This window comes from Falco biarmicus, chromosome 11, assembly GCF_023638135.1.
Source record: "Falco biarmicus isolate bFalBia1 chromosome 11, bFalBia1.pri, whole genome shotgun sequence".
Lineage (NCBI taxonomy): Eukaryota > Metazoa > Chordata > Aves > Falconiformes > Falconidae > Falco > Falco biarmicus.
The window spans coordinates 27,766,750-27,785,523 of record NC_079298.1 but is presented as its reverse complement, the minus strand read 5'-3'; the positions used below and the strand labels follow the sequence as shown (position 1 = coordinate 27,785,523).

General features: G+C 45.7%; 1 protein-coding gene across 1 annotated transcript; it reads left to right on the top strand.

The window, feature by feature from the left end:
- Positions 1 to 6,594: 6,594 nt before the first annotated feature.
- Positions 6,595 to 9,608, top strand: RGS2 (regulator of G protein signaling 2). The gene is made up of 5 exons (XM_056356288.1): positions 6,595 to 6,677; positions 6,909 to 7,007; positions 7,107 to 7,168; positions 8,031 to 8,197; positions 8,633 to 9,608. The coding sequence occupies exons 1-5, from the start codon at positions 6,610 to 6,612 to the stop codon at positions 8,825 to 8,827; spliced, it is 591 nt and encodes a 196-aa protein (XP_056212263.1). The 5' UTR covers positions 6,595 to 6,609; the 3' UTR covers positions 8,828 to 9,608.
- Positions 9,609 to 18,774: the final 9,166 nt, after the last annotated feature.

Below are 18,774 nucleotides of genomic sequence, written 5' to 3'. Positions count from 1 at the left end.
AAGCCAGATAAATATCACCCTATACTTCATTTCTCTCCCAGCCTTCAGGAGTAGACCAGGGTGCCACTGGATAAATGTGTGGTTACCAGTACTGCACATTGGGAGTGAAGGGAAACCTTCATTCTGGCCATTTCTAACTCCAGAGAGCTTAACTTCATCAATTTTGGGATAGTTTTTGTCAATACGATAAGTAGAAAAGGTATAAGGCTACCCTTACTCAAATGAAATGTCCTCTGACTTTAATAAGCAGGTTTGCTCAGACAGTGCTTTCTGCCCTCTCCATTACCATGCATCCTTTGCCAGATCTGAAAGACATTCATTACCTTTCTGCTTTTCACAGAAAAGCCTGTACTGCAACACTGAAGGTGATAAAAAAGGAAATACCACCTTAAAATAGTTTTAAGAAATGAAAAAATTTCTACTGACAAATTTGATATTTTGCTAGTGTTTTTATTTTCCACTAAGAAAGTCTAATTAAATCTCTGCTAGTTCCACCTAGCATGGAGATCAGGTTGTTCCAAGAAGTGGTTTTGTTTCAGTTTTCTGCCAATTATAAAATAGGAAAGACCAACATTGTATCTCCATTTCAAAAGAAATGCTTATTTTCAAAAATCTGAACTTTTAGGTCATGCAGATCTCTTATGCACCTCTCTAATCTTCAGCTCTCTCACTGTTGTGCTCCTGACAGTATTCACCTGTAGGAGTTGTAAAAGGGATTGATTTTGTAAGCCACCGAGACCTTGTAGATCAATATCTGACTAATACCATTTAGGTATTTACAGGGAATTTCATTAACATGGATTAAATAGTCATCAAAAAGGCTGTGTGCTGACTGTGTTGCATGCAGATAATATGATAAAGATGGTGCCCACATCCAGATTTAACAAACATATTTGTTTAATGTCCCTCTGCACACATGATTTAACAAATACGGCCTTGGGGGCAGGGGAAACAAAATAGACTGCAATTTGAACAGAACATGGAGCCAGTGTTCTGCATCACCTAGTTAACCTCAAACAAGATTAATCAGATCTCTTTACCTGAGATGGTGTAACCCAGCTCGTACCTGCTAAGAAAATTTCATTGTTAAAAATACGCTGCTTCTTGCTAAGCTGTTTGCTTTCTGCATTGACAAAAGATGTAAGGAATATGAGAATGTCCTGTCCTTTAAAATGCAGACTGTATTATCGGGTCTCCTTTCAGCTTGTCTTTGCAGAGGAATAAAGCAGATCTTACATGAGCAGGACAGCCAAGCCAGGGTCCTCAGGGAACCCACTGTTCTTACTCCCGCCTGCCATTATTGAGTATCACCCCTTGAAAAACTAGCATTTCCAAATGTCCATGGAATCACAATCAGCTGCTCAATGCCTAAATACACTTTCTTTTTACGGTGTCACTATAACAGAGACGTAAGCATCCACGTAACAGCAGCACTGCAAGTAGACATATAGTTCCAGTTTATCCCCTCTTTGATAAATTTCAGCTCTATTTTTAGAACTTTTGTAAACTAATGTGGGTGTTTATGTAAAACAAGGTGGCTGAGGGCTGGGAATGGCGACTTCTTAGAGAGCTCCATCTAGTTTATATGTTACTCAGATGATTTTGCTGTTCAGTGAAACAAGATCCATTTGTAATGAGACGTATTTTATTTTCTGTTTAGGAAAGACTGAACATTTAATTGGTCCAGTCTTAGTGTTAATGCACGGTAGTGCTAAATTTAGATCCAGAAATGACTTCTTATGATTTGCCTGTTTTCAGCTTTATAACCGGAAAGCAGAATAAGGGGAAGCACAACAGCCAGTCAGGCACAGCCTGCAAGGCTGAACTCAGAGAATGCAACAACTTGACCTCAGCAAGCTTCAAGCAATTAAAAAAAAACCAAAAAAACAAACCACCACAACCCAAAAATAAAAACCACCCACCCACACTACATGCCATTGAAATTGTAAAAGGGACCAGAAAGACAGAATGCAAGGAACAGAAACAGAATCAGACTAAGGGTTTGAGTAAACATCTTCACTTATACAAAAAACGCCAGAAAGAGGGGCAGTTACAGTACTCATCTAGAAAATAGTGCCTTGCCATACATACCATGCATGACTGCTATTATCTAACAATGCATAGCGCAGCAGCATATCACTTCCACCCATCTTCCACTGGGCATCTCTGTGCTCTTTTGTACAAATACTTGTCAGTCCCCTGTGCCTCAGTGAAAACACAGCCTAAAAGAGAGGTAAGAAGAGAGGCTCAGTTGATGCTATTATAAGCAGCACAGTGGTCTTCCTCGCCAATCTCCTGTTCCGATGCTTACATGAACTATCTCACAGACACAGCACCAGGACTGTACAGCTCTAAATTTAAAGAGAACACTGTAAAAATACAGGAAAGTGCACCTGTGCCATTTGCAATTTGTAATGCAAAACAGAAAGAGATAGCTCAACACCTTATTCCTTCTTTTGGATATGATTTTTCAGCTAAAGACACCAAGTGTTCAGTAAGGCATCCCTCAAATAACTCTAAGGCATGGTTTGAACTACCATGCAAAAGCATATTCTCCCCTCTTGACTTTATGAAACTCAGCTATAAAGTCTCTAGACCATTTTTCTTATGTTCTTTCCCATCATCGAAGCCTTCCCTATAAAAAGAAGAAAAAAGGACTGGTATTTCAGAAAATGCAGACATGGGTTTAAGCATTATGCAGTGAGAACAGCTACTCACTGGGGATTTGGAAAAGATCAGCATAGCTATTGCAACATAACGTAACTGAGATGGAAAAAACCTCATCTTCCATCCTGGATGTTTATTGCATATATTACTGTCCTTTGTACATCCAGACATCACTGATGCTCATAGGGATCGTATAAGCACAAAAAGAACAGAACATTCTCAAGAAAGCCTCTGCAAAGAGAAGTGTGATCTCCAGGGTGAGAGCTTGTGTCATTATATGTCTGACATCAGATTTCACTGCAGGTGATAGTGAAATTCTCACTGACTTCAATAGCAAAGTTTGGGCTAGAGACTCCCCCCTCCATCACTTTCCATTGGCCTTGCTCCTTAGCAATGAGATTAGTGTTACAGAAATAGACTGAAGCTTCAAGCGGCACATAAAGGAAAAGATTTGGTGCTGTTTGTGTTTGTCCTCAGCTAGCAAGAGCTTCACTGTTTGGAAACAGCGGAGGTCAGCATACACAGAGACAAATCTGGAGTGCTGCTCTGTACGCTGGATCGAGTCACACAGGCAGGGTCGCACGCCCCTCGGCCCTATTCCTGACGAGAGGCATCACGAGAGGGAGGCACTTACTTTTCAGCAGCATTGTGCACTGTGCTACGCTAACACACCTGAACCTGTGCTGCAATTGCAATCCAGGGCTTTTCCGGAAAGTGGTGATACCTAATTTTCCTGAATTTTTTCAAAATACTGTTGCAAAAGACAGTGTGGGACAGGGCTGAGATTCCCAGTCTCACTTTGCCAGGTTAGTGTATGGCACCATTGGTGTGAAACCAGACCTGTCTCCAGAAAGGCAGGTTACCGACCTGAGCCATTTTGCCATCCTTGCTTTGAAAAACTAGAAATTGGTAAAACAAAGTAATACTTAGGTTCGGTGTATCTAAAACTACTCAGTGAGCCCAAATGCTCTGGCAGGCAGTGCCTGGCGGAGGGCTGCACACATGGCTCCAGGGGCAGGTGGCTCAAGGGGGGTCAGCCCCCTCCTCCCAGAAGCATCCCCCCTGCCATCTGGGGCCTGGTGACATTGTTTGAGGTCAGATGCGCTTTTTTTGTTGTTTTGTAAGCATAAATGGAAAATACCTTTTATCATGCAGATGTGCAATTGACCTCCTGGCAAAGGTTAGCATCCTAGCCCAAAAACACACTGCACAGCATGATGAATTGAGAAAGTATTTCATAAAGTTTCTCTTTTACTGGAAAAACAGTGATATCCAAGTTCTTAAAGTATAACAAAATTTTAACCTAAAATTATACCTTTAAGGCAGCCAATAAAATTCAGTTTTAATCTGACTAGTTTTTAAACCAAATGTTACAGTAAGTGTGTTTTATAAGGCCATCTAACCTCACTATTCCATATTCAGCTTACTTTTTAACCTGGAACACTATTTTTTCCACTGTTTAAAGATATTACAAATCTTATAGCTACCTTCCTTAACTGGCACTTCCATTTTTATGGGTATCTGAAGGAAGCAATTAAAAAGTTTTAAATAAAAAGTATCAGACAAATAGATGATTCATGCTGCAATTTTCCATATGCTAACTACAGCCAACTTTACAGCTTGGCAGATTCTGGGAATATCCTAGCTCTACCCTTACAAATCTCCTTCAGAACCATCAAGAAAACATTCTGTCAGGCTTCAAACATCTGCAGGATCTCTGGTGTGCTACAGGTAAGCCCCCAAAATATAAATGCTGGAACAAACCATACTGTAGTTTTAGGGCACATTTCCCCGCAATCAACTTTGAGAGTCAGGTGGGAGAAACTTGAAACCAGCATAAGAAACAGGGAGATATCCTACAAGTCGGGTGGAAGGTGAGGACGTACTGTTCCTCTTGCAGACCATTTGGTCCTTTACAGAGGCTCTGCTTTGGGTAACGCCTGGGGCTGAGTTTCAACCTGTTGTTTGAAGGCAAGGCAGCCTGCCCCCCCCCCCCCAACCCCCCCAGCCAGGAGGCTGCATGCTGCGAGTTTCGCACGTGCAGAGAGTGTTCCCGTCCTTGTGCGTGCTACAGGCTGTTCAGCAGCTCCTGGCAGGCTCCTGCCCAAATCATTCCCAGCTGCACAGCTCGGCTGACCCTGGCACTCAAAGCGAGTGACGATGGAAGTGCCTGGAAGCGATTCAGCACAGCTCCATCCATCATGCAGGCACTGCCTGCCCTGGGCTTTGCTTTGGCAAGTTCCCCCCTGCAAAGTTTCTGGAACTGATGTTTTACAGCATTTAGAGCCTTACCTCTGTTAGCGTTTCCACATTTACCCCCTCCCACGGTAAAACCCTCGTAATAATTTCCCATTAAAAAGCATGCGTATTGCATATACAAGACTAAGAGCTACCTGTTGCAAAAATCATTTAAAGCAATTTGGTAAAATTTAGAGGATAGAACTTTATCTTCCTATCAGACCATCAACATATGCTGCAAAGGGCTTACAACAGGCAGCACTGAAAATCACCCTTGTTTAAATGCTTGCACAAATGAAATAGCATTAATTTTCATCATACATCTCATTGAAAGCAAAATGCCTTTGCACATCTTTGCGCACATTGGGCAAGCAGAGAGGTTGTAAGACTGTAAGACTAAGGCGATTACCTAAAAGGATCAGACAATTGATGCTACGTGATTGCATTGAAGTCAGCCAGTGTTTTGGGAATCAGTCTCTCTGAATGCTGCTTTCTATAGCAGAAAAATACATGCTGTAGGGTATTGTGGAAAGGAAGACATACGCACGGGAAAGAGAGAAAAGCATGGTATGTTAAAGAGAAACTCATGTGATTCCTAAATCCAAATTCTTAGGACCTGATACCCTTCAGCTGGACACTGCAGATAAGGACCACATGGCCTTTTCCACAAGCTGAAGGGTGGAGCAAAAAACATTGCAGTTTCAGCTTCATGTACTGAGAGTCATTTACACAATTCACTGGTAGGTGGCAACACTATACAGAGATGAAACACACGTGCAGACAGCGTATTAAAGTGATGAACAGCCTGGGTTAGCAGACAAGTGGACACCAAAAATACCGTATACTCGAACTGACCGTTACTTCATTTTTTGAAGAAACGTGGCTAAGACCTTCCTTATGCTTTTTTAGCATGCTGGCCACACTCAAAAGTCTGTATTTCCTTTAAAAAAAGACAAATCTGCAGAAACGCAGGGTACATTTCTGATGGACAGAACAGAAGGGACAGTCACCCCCCTTGGCTGTGCCACAGGGGCGGCTGCTTCTCCCCAGGGTGTCCGTGCCACTGGGTAAAACCTTTCCAAGAGGGTGCTAGCGAGGGCAAGTTAAGAAGGGGGAACAACAACAAAAGAAAAAAAGAGTGGAAGAAAAGGAATAATATAAAAAGAAAAAGGAAGAGGGAAGAAAGGAAAAATAAAGAAAGGAAAAACAAAACGAAAGGAAAAACAAAAAGAAAGGAAAAATGAGAGGGATATTCTTGCCATCGGGTAAAAGCTTTCTAAGAAGGCACTAGCAAGGGCAAGTTGAGAAGGGGGTGAGGGGAATAACAAAACCAAGAAGAAAAAAGGAATGAAAGAAAAGGAAAATAATAAAGAAAAGAAGGTGAAAAAAAGGAAAAAAATAAAGAAAAAAGAATGAAAGAAAAGGAAAAAATAAAAAATGAAGGAAAAAGAAAAAATAAAGAAAAAAGGAGGAGAGAGAGAAAATAAAGGAAAGACAAAGAGAAAGGAAAAACCGAAGGAAGGAAAGACAAAAAGAAAGGAAAAGCGAGCGATGACGGCGGGGGAAGGCGGCACCTGCCCGGCGGGGCGGGGCCGGGCGGGGCGGGGCCGGGCGGGGCGGGGCCGGGCGGGGCGGGGCCGGGCGGGGCGGGGCCCGGGCGCTATAAGGCGGGCGGCGGCGGCCGGCGGGGCTGTCGGGCAGCGCATGGAGCGGGGCGGGCGGCGGCGCAGCGAGGCGGAGGAGGCGGAGAAGGGCAGGATGAAGCGGACAATGTGGGTCCCCCGGGGCTGGCCGGGGGGGAGCAGGGGCCGGGCCGCACCTTGGCTAACGCTGGCCGCTGGCTAGCGGGGGGGACCGGGATCTCTGCGCCGGGTGGCGGCGGGTGCGGAGCTGGCGCAGCAGCGCCGGGGAAGCTGCCGCAACCTTTGCCAGCGGCGGGGCCGGTGTCTCAAAGCTCTTCGAGTTGGCGCTTTTAACGTGTGTCTTTGTCTCTGTTCTTCCAGAATTAAAGATTGGAAAACAAGACTGAGCTATTTCCTGCAGAACTCCTCCCATTCTAAAATGAAATCAAAGAAAGTGGGGAACCATCGCACTTACTTCAGGTAAGTTGTGTGAGGGAAACTTTTTAAATAACTGGAGTGTTCTACAAAAACAGTAAATCTTGAGCATTGGAGTCTAATGTTCTCCATCTCTTCATGCAGACCTTCCCCTGAAGAAGCCCAGCTGTGGTCAGAAGCCTTTGATGAACTCCTTGCTAACAAATGTAAGTTTGTCTTTGAAAAGTAGCATTTAAGAGCAAAGGGCTGGTGAAGTTTGTATGTAAGAGATTGCTTCTTGCATGCTGGCATTGTATCTTTCTAATCTAAATAGCTTTGATTCTGGTCTTGAAAGTTAAATGCTTTAAATGGTTTAAAGCCAAAATTCATACAGGTGTTCTTTAAAAAAAATTACACATGTTAAAACATGAAGAATACTTCATTGTAGTACATTTTTTTGTAACCCTTCTAGTTAAAATCATGCCTATCCACTTAGCTTTGCCAAATGTGAGAAGAGCATTTGTTCACTGCTCAACCAAGACCAAAATTGAAATGGATTCAAATAACTTGGGAAGGATTCTGCAACACAGAAGTTCAGCGCTGTCTGGGTTTTACTGTAGTTCTGCAAGGAAAAGCACTCAAAAGCAGAGCAGAAAGACTAAGAAATATTACTGTTTGCTCTTTGAACTTGCTTGAGTCATCCTTTCCATTGCAAAAAAATATTCCAAAGGTTTTGTGGCACAGTCAAATATTTACTCCAGTGTAAAGGTTAACACAGGAGAGCACATCTAGAAAGAGGTTTTTTAATATATGTGTGGGCATCACAAAAAGGAACATACTGATTAGAGATGGCTTTCATTTTTGTGCTTACCTAAAAAAAAATTACTAGCTGGGTGAAGCCTGCCAAGCTGTTACAGCATTCATTTGCATGCATACATATTTGTGGAAATATCCTTTATTGCTATGATATCTCTGAAAGAGCCTGACCCAGAACTACAGCAAAATGTTTTGGTAGAAACAGATGTAACCAGTGGGTAAATTCAAGATTCTTGAAATAGTTAATTGAGGTGTGTTTTTTCCTTACTGTAGATGGTCTTGCTGCTTTCCGAGCTTTTCTGAAGTCCGAGTTCTGTGAGGAGAATATTGAGTTCTGGCTGGCCTGTGAGGACTTCAAGAAAACCAAGTCACCCCAGAAGCTGACATCAAAGGCAAAAAAAATTTACAATGATTTCATTGAAAAGGAAGCTCCCAAAGAGGTAAAGAAAAACCTGTTTAAGCATTGAGTGCCCTGTTCTAAGTTCTTACAGCTCTTACTTGTTTCTCTGAACTCCCTTTAAGATACAGGTGCCAAACTGCGCTGTATCTACCTCGGTATCTGTGTCTGAATGTAACTCTCTCCCTAACTGCCTTTTCACCAAGCTGGAAAATGGCACAACCAGTATTTTGGGGAGTTTCTATCTTAAGTGGGGAAGTCAACAACCGCATTGAACACCTGTAACATATTTGAGTTTAGCACTGAGAGATAAATGGTATCTGAATCATTTGGGGTTTTGTATAAAAATTTCTGTAAAGGAAACTTCATTCATTTGACCCTGAGTAATATGGTCATACCTTTTTTTCACCTCTTCAGAAATTTTGTGATTTATTATACTTCAGTTCTCAGAAGTAAATGTCTTTTTTTATTATTTCAGATAAACATAGACTTCCAAACAAAGAACATGATTGCACAGAATATTCAAGAAGCCACGCATACCTGCTTCAGTGCAGCGCAGAAGAGAGTTTACAGCTTAATGGAGAATAACTCATATCCACGGTTTTTGGAATCTGAGTTCTATCAGCAGCTGTGCAAGAAGGCGCCCATCACCAGAGCAGTCCAGGGGACATGAGCAATGGAGGAGAGCGCAAAGATGCCTCTTGGCTAGCGGGGAAGCAAGCCACAGCTGATGGCAGCATCCTGTCCTAAAAGACTGAGATACCCAGTGCTCAGTATGTTTGCCATGGTGCAAGGACAAATGCTGACTTTGGTGCAATGCTGATGGCAAAGAGTGGTGCTGTTGGAGGGCATTCAGAGGTGGTGGCAGGAGCGTGCCAGCCAGCTGCTGGCAGCGCACTGTGCTGCGAGTGCTGCAGTGAAAGGTAACTGTGCATTAGACCCAACCATACAGTGTAAAAGCCCTTCTGTCCCGGCTGAGGTGGTGATGCAGCAGGTCAGAGCGGAGCTGCCTCCTTGTAAACAGAAGCTGCTCTGCAGTTGTGCACCTTTGGGAACTTGAGTAATTGGTTATGTATGTATTTTTCCTAAACATCAACTGGTGTTGCTCTTGTCAGTCACTTGGTGTGTTCATACCAGTTCAGTAAACTGCCTCTAGTTGCAGAGATGTGTTGGGGTTTCTGAGTGACCTCCAGGCAGTAAGTGCTGCGCAGCGTGAAGTGACAAGGGACAGCTCTGTTCTGCAACTGAAATACACGGGGCTGGATTGTGTCAATGGGGCTGCACAAGGCCAGACTGAGGGCAGAACTTGGCCAAGGCGAGCAGGAGCTGTATAGTATTATATTTATATTTGGATTATGATTGTGTTGAATGCTGCAATAATGTCATAATTCTGTCTTGAGGACAGCAAGCTTCAGTGAAGTCTCTTATGTTTTTTAATAAAATTTTGGTACAGAGCTTCTTTTGTTGCTTGTTTTGTACACACAGATATATACTGTCTGGCACTGAACTCTCAAGCATTGGGACTGCGTCCTGGGTGTGATCTTAATAGAGCTAATTTTAAAGCTATTGTTTCTTAATCTACCAGGCAAGTGGTTTTTTTCTGGATTGTTTTTGTTTTTTTGAACAAACAAATCCTCAGAGCTTGGAAACTTAACAGGGAAATACTTATTCAATCACATGCTCAATCTTAAATATGTCCCCATGGAACAAGTCTCCAAGTGCAAGGTAAGTGTATGGCTAACATGACAGATCAGCAAGAAAGCACCAGTATTGCTGCTGGAAGTCACAGGATGCTATTTGGATACAGGCACTATTCCAAATAGTAGTACATGAGTAGCACAGTTGCTCCTGCTCAAAACCTCCCCTTTGAAAAAGGGTTTAGAAGGGCTTTAGCGTCAGGCTGTAAAACCTCTACAGAGTCAGTAGAAGTAACGTTATCGTAAAAGTATTTTGACTCCCTGCTAGGTGAGTATGTCTTAGAGGGAAGGTTACTAGTTGCCATTATTCTATGTCACTCTTTCTGACAACATCCAAACCCAATACTTCTGAAAAAGATCCCTAGTTTGTTAGTTTTGTGACTTGTCTGAACTCTAGGTCTGCTTATGTCCTGGCTCCACATATTTTTGGCTCCAGTCCTCAGGTTACAGCTTTAATTGCTTAGTTCACATATATCCCCAGTAGTCACTTCTATAGTGGTCTGCTTCTCCAGGCATCAGGAAAATTCTCATCAAAGGATTTTCGACATCAGTTACACATCCAAAAACTGTTCAAAAGCAACTACTTCATGCAGGTATATGCATATTGCAGGATATATAGTAGTGTGCATATATACATACACACAACATATATCCATTACGCTGCCTTTACACATGGAAAGAAACAAATTTGATGCAGCCTCTGCTTTGCTTGTAGCCCTGTTCCTGGGGCTGTGAGAGCTAGCCCTCACACAGCAAAGTCTGCTGCTCAGTTAAGTCTGCTTAAAATAAGCACAAGAAAAACTCAGCCCAATAAGTTACTGCAATAGAGAAAGTTTTTTTTTCCAGCCAGGAAAAAGATTTGGGCTGATAATTGCTTTCGTAATCCAACAAAATAATTTGAAGAGCATAAAAATAGCCAGAACTATACCTATTAATGACTCTGAGCCAGGGCAGGAATAATTCCATGAAGCTTCATTGGCTTCAGTGAAGCAGCTTTAATCTGTGCCAATTTGGAATGTGGTAATTAACCACTGCTAATGTCTGGTTTCGGGAAAAGCAACACTTCTAGTTTCAGCAGGTGCCAGAACTACTCATAGAGCAGTATGTAGTTCAGAGGGGAAATTAGGTGGGGCCGTTAGGCAGGGCATCGCTGCCTGAGGGCTGTTCTTGTATATTTTTAAGATCTGAACTGTGAACATTGGTCTTCAGGAAGGCTGTGCAGGCAGTTCCATAGCTTCCACTGAGCGTGGCACAGGGGTAGCCAACCGACCAAGCCATGCTGGCTCCCTGGCACAGCCCCTCTGCAGCGCCTGAGAGCCCTGGCTTTAGGGGTAAGCTTTGCAGCAAAACAGTTTGGTGTATCAACAGGGAAAACAAAAATAAATCTTACTTTTTGTCAAATACAGCTGATCTGTGCACACAACATTCCTTCCAATTGTTGCTTTTCCTATTTTTGATAAAAGCCCTGTTTTCCCAACTCCCAGGGGTAACCACCATTAAAAAGGGTACGACAAGCACGTTGGGGATGCTGCAACCCAAAAGATGGCTACGAACATTTCCTGGAGAAACGCAAACCCACCAATTGCTTTAAGAGATGATGGATCCATGCTGTGGGCAGCCATACCGCTGCAGTTAAAATTGGAACTGTGCTATCAGTTTCCAATGGGAACAAATCATGAACTGCTCGTTCCTCCGCAGCCCGGCCAGCCAGTTGGCCCCTCCACCCCAATCCCACCGGGCAAAACACCGGTCGGGGAACGGCGAAGGGAGGGCGGCAGAGCTGGGGGGGATTCCAGTGAGGGCACTGCTAAGCAGCTGGCCAGAGCACAGTCCTCTTCTTAGCTTCCATCGGGTTATAAAGCTGCTGCAGCCCATATCCCTACTGACAGGCACCTGAGCAGGCAAATCCAGAGGAGGGACCCCAGCGGGGAACTGCGTTCCAGGAACCATAGCTGCAAAGGAGCACGAGTCCTGAACAAGTCTGTAAACAAGCTCAGCTTTTTTGGAGAAAGGACTTGCTGCAGAAGGCTAAGGACAGGGAGAAGAGGACCTCTCCGGAGGGCAGTGGGCAGAAGGGCCCCCCGCTCTGCCGGTGCAGCCTCCAGCCACACAGCGAGCCCTGGCTGAGCCCAGGAGACTCCCTGCCACTTCAGCACTGCTAACACGACTGATGGTGGCACGTAGAGTCTGAGGAGCTAGAACTGCTGAAAAATACCAGCAAAGCAGGAATAAAGGCAACTTTTAACTTGCCATGTATCACCGTTTTCAGACCACAGTCTCTCAGTAACTGGTGCTTTTCTTAGCTGCTACAGACGAGCAATTCCCCTGCTTTAATATTACAAAAATTACATTTCTCACCCTTACGATTATGCAGAAAATAAATTTTCAAATTGCAACTGGAGTATCCCTAGTAATTCTCCAAACCAGAACTTAATGCAAAGGATATGCAATCTTATAAAAAAAAGATATCTAATTTTCTAAGCCAATCTCACGATTTTGAGAAACTAGGTCATGAGTTTCAACTGTCTGGATCTGGTAACAGCTTGGCTTTTTTTAAAGGACTTGTGCTGACACTGCAGCATAGGGCGATTTGAAGGAGAGTCCTTTGTGCTATCAAGGCAGCAACGTATAATCTCCTAAAATCCGACCCAAAGCAGCTGGCTCTCGCACGTGCTCTCTGGCCCAAAGGCTGGAGAGGACCTCTGAGAACAGGGCAAGCTCACCGGTGATGCTGACTCACCACTCCAGGCAAATGGGAAAGCAGTGCCACTCGGTAAATAAATGGCAACGCAGCACTCTTGCTCCTCACGTTTACGTACTGTGGCTGAAAAATGTACCAAGACTATAAATAAAACCTGTGTTTCCACTTAAAATTCCCAATTTCCATTTGGAGAAGGGGACACTAATGATGTTTTAAAGGGCTTTATAGGCATGGGTATATGTGTGTGCGGAAGGCTTTCTTGGATGAGACTTTTAACTTGGCAGCTTGCATGGAGCAGAAGAGTGACCTTTAGAAGTAGTTTTAGGCTCTTTATGGATTTTTTTATTTTTTATTTGACTAACTGTGATTCAAGAGGGGAAAAACTGGTTGGAACCTGGAATAGCATCCCGTATTCATCTTCCTTCAGGTGGCAAAACATCACCGATGGCTCCCCCTCATCCCACCTGCACAGCAATAGCTGGTGTCACTACTGGCTCACATGTGCCAGAAGCAAACTGCCAGCCAGCAGCAGGAGATGGGGACGGGGCTAGCAGCAAGGCCGCCTCATCACCCCAGGGTCCATCCCAGAGACAGGGCTGGTGACAGATCTGTCTGCAGCACAGGGCCTGATCCATCCAGGAGAGAGAGGCTGCACCTACAGCAAAGCTCGGGGGAAACACGTGGCTCTCAAGGCTGAGCTGAAACGGGGCCATGGCCACAGGGCAGCACCAGCTGGGGCTACTGAGGGTGCTTAAAGCCACCCCTGTCCTCAGGGCCCTAACACCAATATGAAGGAGCCCCTTTCTGAGGGTTACCGTGCTAGCCATAGGGCCCACAAGCTCATGACCCCAAAACAGTCTGAATTTTTGAGGGGGCTCTGCAGTCGGATTTGCAGTGGAGACCCTCAGCAATCAGCCTCAGACCATTCTGTAAGTGTGGTCACTGGCATCACCCGGAGCGCCGTAACTGGGACAGGGCTGGCCAGCACGGCAGCCCAGGGAAAACAGTCCCGCTGTTATCCTACGTAGGAGTTTAAAATGTGAGTCCTTTGGCAATCTTTCATTAAAATAATCTTTTAGATCAGAGTTTCCAACAGCTACAAAGTACCCATGAGCAGCAATTAAATGAGGTTCCATTAAAAGTATTAAATATTCCATTCAAGATAATCTAATTGACAAAAATTAGTACTTGTGTTCCCCAGCCAGTGTTCCCACCTGGGTTCTCATGGAATAGGCTATGTTTCTGCGTTACAGATTTAGAGCAGAGAGCAGCTCCATGGCTCCCTGGATGGGAGCCTGACTCTGGGCTTTCAGGGGACACGGTACTTATGTATTTATAGGGCTCATAAAGTCAGCTGTCCGATATGGAAAAGGCACTCGGGAGCAGAGCGGGCTGTTTATTGAGCCGGAGCGTTCCTTTGCCGTTGGGGATATCCAAGGAAAATTGAAATGAGGAGCGTGGCAGGGTGCAGGCGCTGCAGAGGGGCAGCGAGGGGCTGTGCTAGCACCCTCCTGTTTCAGCTATTGCTTTTAACAGCCGAGCTCAGGCTGGGACCAGCTGGAGCTGATGGGGCTGAGCTCAGGAGGCGAAGGGGCGCTGGGGGGGAGCTATTCTGACCACCCCGGGGCCATCTCAGCTGTGGTATGTGCAGATGTCGGAGGCTTCCCCCGCTCTCAGCAGGCTTCATACTGCGTCAGAGAGATGATCTGTCGCGTGTGGCTGCCCTCCCTGGCGTCCGCCCAGGCTGAGTACGTCTGTTTGCAAAGTTGAGCTGTCTCCTGACTTGGCCGTGGTTGGTTCCCACTGTTTACTTTCCCTGATACCCACTGCGGGCTGGGACCGGGCGTTCGAGCAAGGGGAGGAATGACTGTCAGGGACACCAGGACTGTCCCAGCCACCTTTGGTGCCATCGGCAGACTGAAACATCATTTTTGCCGCTTGTCCTTCCTGCAGGCTGCAGGGTTTCGGAGCAGGGTCCTTCTGTTTTCAAAAGGAGAGGTCAGCTTACTCAGCAGCAGCAGCCCTTTGAGATGAAAATGCTGGATAAATATGCGGTATAAATGGGTCACAGTTGAAAGCTGAGGAAAAGCTCAGCCGTGACCTTAGGATCAGATAGTCACAGAGCTTTATGGAGGGCAGGGTGGAGTGACATAGTTATGTGATCCCACTGGCTGCATTTTTATGATGCTATGGAGATCACACTTGTTTCGACAGGCTAATACCTGTGTGAACACATAGGTAGCTACTGAAAGTGTGCAGAATTTTTCCCAATAAAGCCTCTTGGCTTCATCTTTTTAGAGGAAAAACCAAGGTGTTCTACAGAGCTGGCTGTGGGAAGAGGTTGGGTTAGCCTAACACAAAGGGACCAGATTAATTTTCATCTGGAATTCTGACAACTAGGTTACGTCTCTAGAGATACGCGTACAAATTAGGGCCAAATCTGTCATTTTGAGGAACTCAATAAGCCAGGAGTCAGCTCAGCAGCCACACAGCTCTTTCCGTAAGTCAGCAAGGCCGGAACCATGGATGTGCCTTTTGCTAGCACTAAAGCAACAATATACTACATCACCCTCTTGATTTACCTGCAATTAACATTTGCTAATTGTTCATTGGGCCAAGATTCCCAATCCTGATGGACGCTATCACACCTGCAGGCTGCTGTCAAAATGCTTCTGTTACCCCCAAAACCACTGTGTGTGTGCTTTAGTAACACTGAGAAGCTCAAATCCTTGGCAGTCGCTTGCCATAGCCTGGCAAGGAAAATGTTCCCAACACCTGGAAGAGTCAGTGTGGCAAGAGCTTTTATCCAGACCAATTTCCCAAAAGTTCAGAGGTCTCAGTGGTCTCTCGCTAGGTTAAGCATGCTCTGTGCCTCGGAGCTGCCTGGGGGGATGGCTGGTGCTGTAAAACAATGTCACGGACTGGGATAATTAAGCACTGGAGCAGCAGGCAGATTTGGAAAGAGGTGGATGCAGGTGTGAGAACAGTACATGGAATCAGCCTTCATATCTTCTTTGAAAACTGGGTCCCTAGGAGAGCTCCCAGCTAAGCTGAGCTTCACTCGGCCACAGAGACCCCCCCGAGGCTGGCAGTGGTCCCCAAGCACAGACCTTCACGGCATGCCTTAGACAGTTCCTCTCCAGAATAGACCAGAGGAATTTGGACATGTAATACCTAGGAGACATCATCTCCCTGGAGATTAACATTTTTGCTGAGTGTTTAGATACAACATCTGAAAAGGCAGGCAGAGCACAGCCCTCCCTGCCAGCTGACCTCCTTCTCCTTTTCATACACACACACCCCCCCACACACACCCCCATCCAGGTGTTTCTTCCCCACAGCTTGCAACGCTGCGCTTGCACAATAACCTCTTGAAGCTGTTTAGCTCTGAGGAAAATGAGAGGACACAATTTTTATGAAGTGTGGTGTTCTGAAACACATACACACATGTAAACCACATCTCCTTTTGTACATTTCCTTACAAAATCAACAAATTACAACAGTGTAAAAGCCACTGTGCTCTGGAACAAGCAGCCTTTGCACACCAAAAAGGACCTTGTGTCTTGGCGTGCTTGTGCACTGTGACTTCTGGAGAAGGTGCCTACACCACACACACAAGAACTTTAGCAAATCTCTTTCTATTTTTTTCTCAAGGCTGCTAACAGCGGGGCAACCTCCTGAAAGTGAGTCCTAACTACTGTCCCTTTTCATGGCTGGAATCAGAAGAAATGTTTTTTAATCAGCTCCACTGGCCACCCTAAAATGGTTAGTTATTCTCTTTCAGTAACTTCTGTGTTATGAGACAAACCCAACGTTTATCAGGGCAACAAACTAATGACAATGTCTAGTATGGAAAGGAGCACTGAGCAGCTGGGCTGTTCCCTGCATCCCAGCTAATGCACCTGCCCGGCAGCGTTCCTGTCATATTTAACCTGGAGTAATTATTACGTAAAGCCTAGCTGAGCAAAGTCTGGGGTTTTATGGTGTCCATCTAAGTTTTGAGCAAGGTGTTGGATCTGGTGTCAAACATTCCCAGTACAATGCTGAACTTGTATCCTCTGCCATGCTAAGAGTTTACAGAAAGAGAGTCAGCTTGGTGAGATGCCGGCACTGCCCGGCTAGCCACCAGCACTGCCTGGCTAGCCACCAACACTTCAGCCGGGGCTAGCTGTGGCCCTTCTCTTCCGAGCAAGGGGCTTTACATCCATCAGCAGGTTGATCACCGCTGCCTCACTCTGTGGCAGGGATGGGCAAACCAAACCACTAATTAGTTGAGTGGAATGATACATTAGCAAATACGAAATAGAGCTCCTCAGCTTTGTGCGGAGCAATTACATCGATCTACAGCGTCCAGAAGATCTCAGCTAATGTGGCGTAAGTGAAGTAGCGAAGCAGGGGAGTATGCCTATAACTGGCTTGTAATAGCCAGCTCCCAAAAGTAGCCCCAGAAACCTTGGAGTAGGTGAGTCTTTCTGAAACACCACTCCAGCAATCACCAGTATGCTTTTCGTACCGCAGTATGCCTCCAGCCCAGCAGTCTAGCATAACTGCAGGAGTACTGGGACTGCAGAGGAGCATCCTTGGCATGGGGAGAACCTTCCCTAAAGACAGAGCATTCCTGTCAGGCCAGCCGTGTGGCTGGCAGCATGGCCAAGCAGGACGTTGTGGCGGGATGGCTGGCCACTAGCAAGGGGAAGAAACGTGCCAAGCATTTGCTTCAGCCCCATGAATCACCACCAAGAGAAGGTTTCAGCGGCCTCCAGATGGGAAAGTCATCCCCTCTTTGCACGTGAGCAGGTACAATCAGCGCAGACTTGGAGAGCAGTCTGTGTTGAACATACTTTCCACTAGGAAGTAGTAAGTGACTAATGATGATGGCAGTCGTTAATAAGGCAACAAGTTAGGAAATAACGTGCAAAGGCAGCAGCAGCTCCTGTGAGCGAGTGCAGGCTGGGGAAGCATTAGCCCCGCAGCTGCCCCGGGAGGGGAACGCTGGGCTCAGGCAGGTGCTGCCGGTGACAGCAGGAGGACCGGGAATCAATGCCACCAGAAACAAAACAAACTCGAGGGGAACAAAGTACTATTTACAGGCAAAGAACATGCCAGCTGCAGGGTTTGCATGAAGTTTGAGTGCCACAAACAATAGAGGAGTGTGGAAGAAATGTCACTGAGGAAGCGTGGATGCAGCTGCTAGCAGATTGCCAGCAGATGGGAAATATTCTTCCCTTCAGATCAAGAGGAGCTGGAAGAAACATCACTGCTGGCACTCCCCAAGGGCAGAAATAATGCAGCTGCTTTGCTGCTTTACTGACAACAGAGCGTAGCTTGTGCCTGTGGGACTCAGTGGGGCCCAAATTACTCTTTCCTGGAACAAGCCACTTGTAGAACTGATACAACCACAAATGGATGCATAAGGTTATTTTAATAGCAGTTTACCAAAAGCAGCCACATTTGGGTAACTTTTTTTAAATCTCAACATGCTGTTAACATGCATAGCAAAGGACCTTGAGCAACATCGCCAGCTGGGTGGCAGCTGTTGGGTCACATCCTTCCTGGTCCCTGCCACACCGGGTGACTGACAAGGCACAGGATACGCCTTTGCTGGGACACCAGCAGCATTCCTCAGGGAGCTTTCTGTTGGCAGTTGCTAGCAGCATGGATTCAGGGAATTTTGCTCAGACAAACCAAGGATATGGTTTTCATGTTAGGCTTTGGGATGACGTACCAGCAGCAGCTGCTTTACCGGGAAGCGGGACAGTTGTGCTCCCCCACTCCCTCCCCTTGCCCAGTCTCTGCACATCCCTCACTGCCCTCGCATCTGATTCAGCAGCTGTGCAGCTGCTGCAGAGCAGGATGAGCAAGTTGGTTGGGCATGAAATTTTTCTTTTCTTGGTGGATTTGTTTTCCATGGGATCAGATCACTGATCCAACTTACCCTGTGGTCGCCCAGACACTAGATGAGGGTGATGGGGAGGAGAGAAATGCGCTGATGGGGGCCCATGGCCTGAGATACAGGAAGGAGAGGCTGATTGACCTCAAGGTTCAAGCCCGTCATCACTGGTTTTGTTATACTTTCCCCTTTGTGCTCCTCCTCCACCTTCCTCTGGCGCATCACCAGCCTCTTCGGAAGGAATGCCATTCATCTGGAGTCGGAACTGCTGATTTTCTGCCCCTCCTTCCCCGATAACCCAGCCAGACTGGTCACACAACAGCACATCAGGA

Bases quoted from the DNA above. Each gene is read 5' to 3' on its own strand.
- RGS2 (XM_056356288.1), top strand. From the start codon at position 6,610: ATGGAGCGGGGCGGGCGGCGGCGCAGCGAGGCGGAGGAGGCGGAGAAG. The intron at 7,169-8,030 runs GTAAGTTTGTCT...TCCTTACTGTAG, and splicing joins TGAACTCCTTGCTAACAAAT to ATGGTCTTGCTGCTTTCCGA. The intron at 8,198-8,632 runs GTAAAGAAAAAC...TTATTATTTCAG, and splicing joins AAAAGGAAGCTCCCAAAGAG to ATAAACATAGACTTCCAAAC.